The sequence below is a fragment of the Seriola aureovittata genome, chromosome 3, assembly GCF_021018895.1.
Source record: "Seriola aureovittata isolate HTS-2021-v1 ecotype China chromosome 3, ASM2101889v1, whole genome shotgun sequence".
NCBI classification, from domain to species: Eukaryota; Metazoa; Chordata; class Actinopteri; order Carangiformes; family Carangidae; genus Seriola; species Seriola aureovittata.
In genome coordinates this window covers 9,201,224-9,205,833 of record NC_079366.1, presented here as the reverse complement: position 1 = coordinate 9,205,833, position 4,610 = coordinate 9,201,224, and the positions used below count along the sequence as shown (strand labels likewise).

Below are 4,610 nucleotides of genomic sequence, written 5' to 3'. Positions count from 1 at the left end.
CTGACAAACACATAGTCCTAATATAGTAGCTGTCTAGTGCTGACACGCTAACAAACAATAACCAGCAAAAACAGAGCAACATTACAATCCCTCTGCAGCCATACAGCTACCTAATGTAAATTCTCTATTTACATTTACTATTGTGCCTTTTTAACTCTGTTTTGGTCTCTACTAAGTCTTGATTAAAATATCTGGGTCTTTAATCTGATAAATTATTGATACTATCAGCTAGCTAGATGCTAATTTTGTGCTTACAAGTATCTGAAACATTGTCTGTCTGTTGTTTGGTGCTCGGTATGTATTGTACAGTAGGTTTATCAGAGCTTGATTGCTAAAAACAGCTGATGCTCAACCATCAGTACTCAGAGCAGTACTCAACCTGAACAATTAATGTGCTGTAACACAACAACTATGAACTAAAAGAAGCAAACAACCTCCTAGAGCTGCAGAGGGATGATTATCCATGAGTTTGTCATTACGAGCAACCCCTTTGACATCACATGTATTCAATACATTTTAGTGTACAGTATAAAAAAAAAGATTAATGCAACTTTTAACAGTAAACCTGAACCTAACCTGAAAATCTTGTTTTTGCTGACCTCCAGTGGTTTAACTTCTCACCTGGCTGCAGTAATGTGCATGTGTATTTGAGGACACAGTAATAATGCTGTTGGGTGTGCCCTGTTATTTGTACAAAAAACATTCACTATCCGTCAGTTAGGAACAATGGTGGTGGAAACATGAGAGACACTGCTCATTACAGAATTACACCGCACCAGACAGTTTAATTCAACTGCATGATCTTTATTGATTTTTGCTAACGCTTCAAATGTTTTCACTCAATCTGATCTACATCCACATCAACAGTCTTGCTGCTCTCGACCACCTTTCCATCCACAACTGTCTCCACCACTGTGATGACCTTTGTGACCACTGAAGAGAAGAGAAGAAACAATCATGATCAAGTCTCAGACATGTCTTAGAACTTTGGTATCATGCTTATTTTAAGTAAACTCCTTACCTTGTTTTGAGCTGGTAATGGAGGGAAAAGACAGAAAGAAACATTAGTCTGGAACAGAGGCTATCTACATTGCCATTAAATGTTTTCAACTTGAGTTGATATTTTTCTGTGTAGTCTCTAATGCCCCCCTTATGTGTCCCACAAGTTTCTGATCATATTTTCATAATTTACTCTCTCTCTGTTCATTGGGTCTCACCTGTCATCCTCCCCATCCAGCAACCTCCTGTACTCTGCGATCTCCAGCTCAAGCCGGGTCTTCAGGTCCAGCAGCATGTCGTAATCCTGCTTGTTGCTGGAGATGTTGGCGTGGAGCTGGGACAGCTGAGCCTCCAGGCTTGTGACCATGTTCTGGAGGCTTGCTAGCTGTGCGGCGTAGCGTGCCTGAGTCTCTGCCAGGGTGCCCTCCAGAGACGCTTTCTGTTGGGGTCAGAGGAGGTAGGTGATTAAAATTCAGGGATGATTCATGATGCTGGTAAAACAGTGTGCATGTGAAAATCTGCTAAACATTGTTTAGCTAGCATCGTGTATTTCTGTGCACTCACAAGCTAGCAGCGGGTTAGCTTATATTAGCATAAAGACTGGAAACAGCTTTCTTGACCAGGCCTGCTAACTTCCTGGAGTCTTGCTGTCACCATGAGGCACATCAGGGAACCAACAGTGGTGTTTATGCTAAGCTAAGCTAACTGGCTGCCGGCAGTAGCATCATTTATAATGCATACATGGGAGTTGCATCAATCTTCTTGTCTCTTGGCAAGAAAGCGAATAAGTGTACTTCCTGAAATATGTGTCTAATCCAGTAGACAATCAATATTTATTAATATATGTTGAATACCATGCTCAAATGGGACTGCAGTTCAATCTGAAGCCTCTGGAGGGTGCTCTTCAGGTCTTTAATCTCTGTGCGGGATGTAACCAGAATCTCTGTGTGTGTGATCACGTCCTGCTCCACCGCTGAAATCTGGGCAGTGACACAACATTACATGTGTTACAAAACAATAACAGCAGATTACTGCACATATAACTGCAAGTGGCAACAGCTGTAACGTCTCACCTTGTTCTGATACCACGACTCCAGTTCTTTGCGGTTCTTGGCGATGACTCCCTCGTAGTGATCTCTGATCTCTGTCATGACCTGGTTCAGGTCTGTAGAGGGAGTAGCGTCCACGGCCACATTAACCTGTCCGCCCATTTGACTCCTCAGCAGAACCATCTCCTGCAGGGGTCAAGGGGAAACACCTTGATCAGCCGGTGTGGTAACTCAAATATTTTATTTTATTGTTTTAATACTGTATGCATTTTCTGAGTTCTTTGATCTCTGTTAACTGTGTGTGTGTGTTCAGTGTGTTTGAGCATGTGTGTGTTGGAAAAACAGTGGCAATGAGCTAATGGAGGGAGAGAAGAATACCAGGAAGTGTGCAGAGGGAAGATGGGCAGCGCTGGGAAAGGGGAGAAGGCAGCAGATATGTTTACAAAAGCATTAACCCTAACCTGGTATTTCCTCAGTGTTACCAGAGGCAAGGCAGAGGTCATGTGTGTGAATTGAGAGCAGCACAACAGATGGCTATGACAAATGGTGACAACTTCATCTTACAGTAAATAGCTTGTGTATTTACCTCCCTGCTGCTGAAAAGATGGATGATGTTGATGATCTTTTAATTAATCATCAGTGAAGTAATATACCTTCAGGTCATGTGCACACACAGTGTGGGTGTTGGCCTGTGTGTAGGAATGTGTTATGTGATGACAGATGTACTCACTAGTTTTGCTGCTTGTAAAACCACTGTCAATAACCTTGAACAGGTTAAAGTGGGTGCACCACTGCTAGTTGCCCCTCATCTCACCTCTTCGTGGTTCCTCTTGAGCATGATGAGCTCATCCTTCAGGGCCTCATACTGACTCTCCAGATCCATCCTGGCCAGGTTCATGTCATCCAGCACCCTCTTCAGTCCAGAGATGTCCGCCTCCACAGCCATCCTCATGGCCAGCTCGTTCTCATACCTGAGGGGGTGACACACAGGAGGACGGACAGACGGGCAGGTCAGAGAGGTTACAGTGGGTCGCCAAGATTAGAAGTCATCAGTTAGACATGAGTTCGCGCTTTGATGCGCATGCGAATCTTCACTTATGTGGCAGGGTAGAGAGGGGCAGGGGCATGAACACACAGGGGGAACACACTCACTTCATCTTGAAATCATCAGCAGCCAGTTTTGCGTTGTCAATGTCCAGGACTGTCTTGGCATTGAGCCTGGAAGCAATACGAATCTGAGAAGGAAAAAACACAAAACAAGGAAACATGTAAGAGGAAGCACTGTCGAGCTCATGTTTCATACAATTTTACTGTAAACAACATCCCAACTGATACAGGATTTTGAGACCAATACTGACATTTGAAAGTTTAAATGGTTGGTTGATTTATACTACTATACTCTGTTTTGGAAGAGATCCTTTAAAAAACTGGTTCTTCATGAGTTCAAATGATTGTACTCAGGAAGGACATATACATAAATACACTTATGTATACACATCATTACAGCTTAAATAGAGAAAAAATACATATGCAACCTGTATAAACGTGATGTATTGTAAAAAGTTGGCCCCTAATACCAACTTGCCGATATATCAGTCAGACTTGTGTAATTATCGCTGTCTTCAGGATGTGATGCACAGCTGGAATGAATCTGGTCACAGTTGCGACAGTCATGAAAAATATCTGCTCTCTGTTTGTGTCATGTAATGACTGATAAGATGGCGTACGTCTAAACTATGGCAATAATGTCTCTCTAGCTGGAATGTCAAGTGTCATACAGTACATACCAACAGATACCTCCCCCCTCCCCCCTACCCACCCACTCACAGTGAACGTTAACATTAGGAAGATGAGAAGAGGAAGGTAACAGAAAACACTGAAATACACCCATGGCTCCTTCCTCTTACCTTGTCCTTCAGGTCATCGATGATGGCAAAGTAGCTGGTGTAGTCATGGCAGATGACGGTTTTGTTCTGGTACCACTCTCTGATCTGCTTGTCCAGGTGGTCGTTCTCCTTCTCCAGGGTGCGGACCTTCTCCAGGTAGGAGGCCAGACGGTCGTTCAGGTTCTGCATGGTGGCCTTCTCGTTGGCACTGACGTGGAGGTCCATGCCGTCAGCCAGGTTGAAGCTTGCAGGTGATGGTGCATAGCTCATCTGGGATGAGGAGATGCGGGTGCCACGGCCTCCTGCTCCGCCGTACACGCTCAAGGTCTTCTGGCCGTAGGATCTGGTGCTGAACGACATGTTGGAGAGTTTGGGTCTGGACCAGGTAGGATTACTGGAGTTGATCTGCAGTTGAAAGCATCACTTTGGTCTCCTTGGTTATATAGCTGCCACACACAGCAAAGTGGGATGGGCTAGGAGGGACAGTTGAAAGGGAAGAATGCGGCTGAAAGGCTTCCCCCCTACTTCTCTATACAATCTCTCCATCAACACGGGTGCGGACACTGGTGGGGAGGGGTTCATCCGCCCCTTTTCAGGTCAAACTCGTGATTCCACATTTTATGGTTTCTAGATGAAACCGGCATTCCTTGAATACCGCACAGTTAATTTCCCCATA

General features: G+C 44.4%; 1 protein-coding gene across 1 annotated transcript; it reads right to left on the bottom strand.

The window, feature by feature from the left end:
- Positions 1-783: 783 nt before the first annotated feature.
- krt98 (keratin 98) lies at positions 784-4,359 on the bottom strand. The gene is made up of 8 exons (XM_056371654.1): positions 3,956-4,359; positions 3,201-3,283; positions 2,863-3,019; positions 2,073-2,234; positions 1,854-1,979; positions 1,218-1,438; positions 1,022-1,032; positions 784-933 (listed from the first exon to the last, which is right to left on the bottom strand). Exons 1-8 carry the CDS (start codon positions 4,292-4,294, stop codon positions 836-838), a joined length of 1,197 nt encoding a protein of 398 aa, XP_056227629.1. The 5' UTR covers positions 4,295-4,359; the 3' UTR covers positions 784-835.
- Between the last annotated feature and the right edge of the window lie 251 nt (positions 4,360-4,610).

Bases quoted from the DNA above. Each gene is read 5' to 3' on its own strand.
- krt98 (XM_056371654.1), bottom strand. From the start codon at position 4,294: ATGTCGTTCAGCACCAGATCCTACGGCCAGAAGACCTTGAGCGTGTAC. The intron at 3,020-3,200 runs GTGAGTGTGTTC...TCACCCCCTCAG, and splicing joins GCTGATGATTTCAAGATGAA to GTATGAGAACGAGCTGGCCA. The intron at 2,235-2,862 runs GTGAGATGAGGG...TGACCCCTGCAG, and splicing joins TCAAGAGGAACCACGAAGAG to GAGATGGTTCTGCTGAGGAG.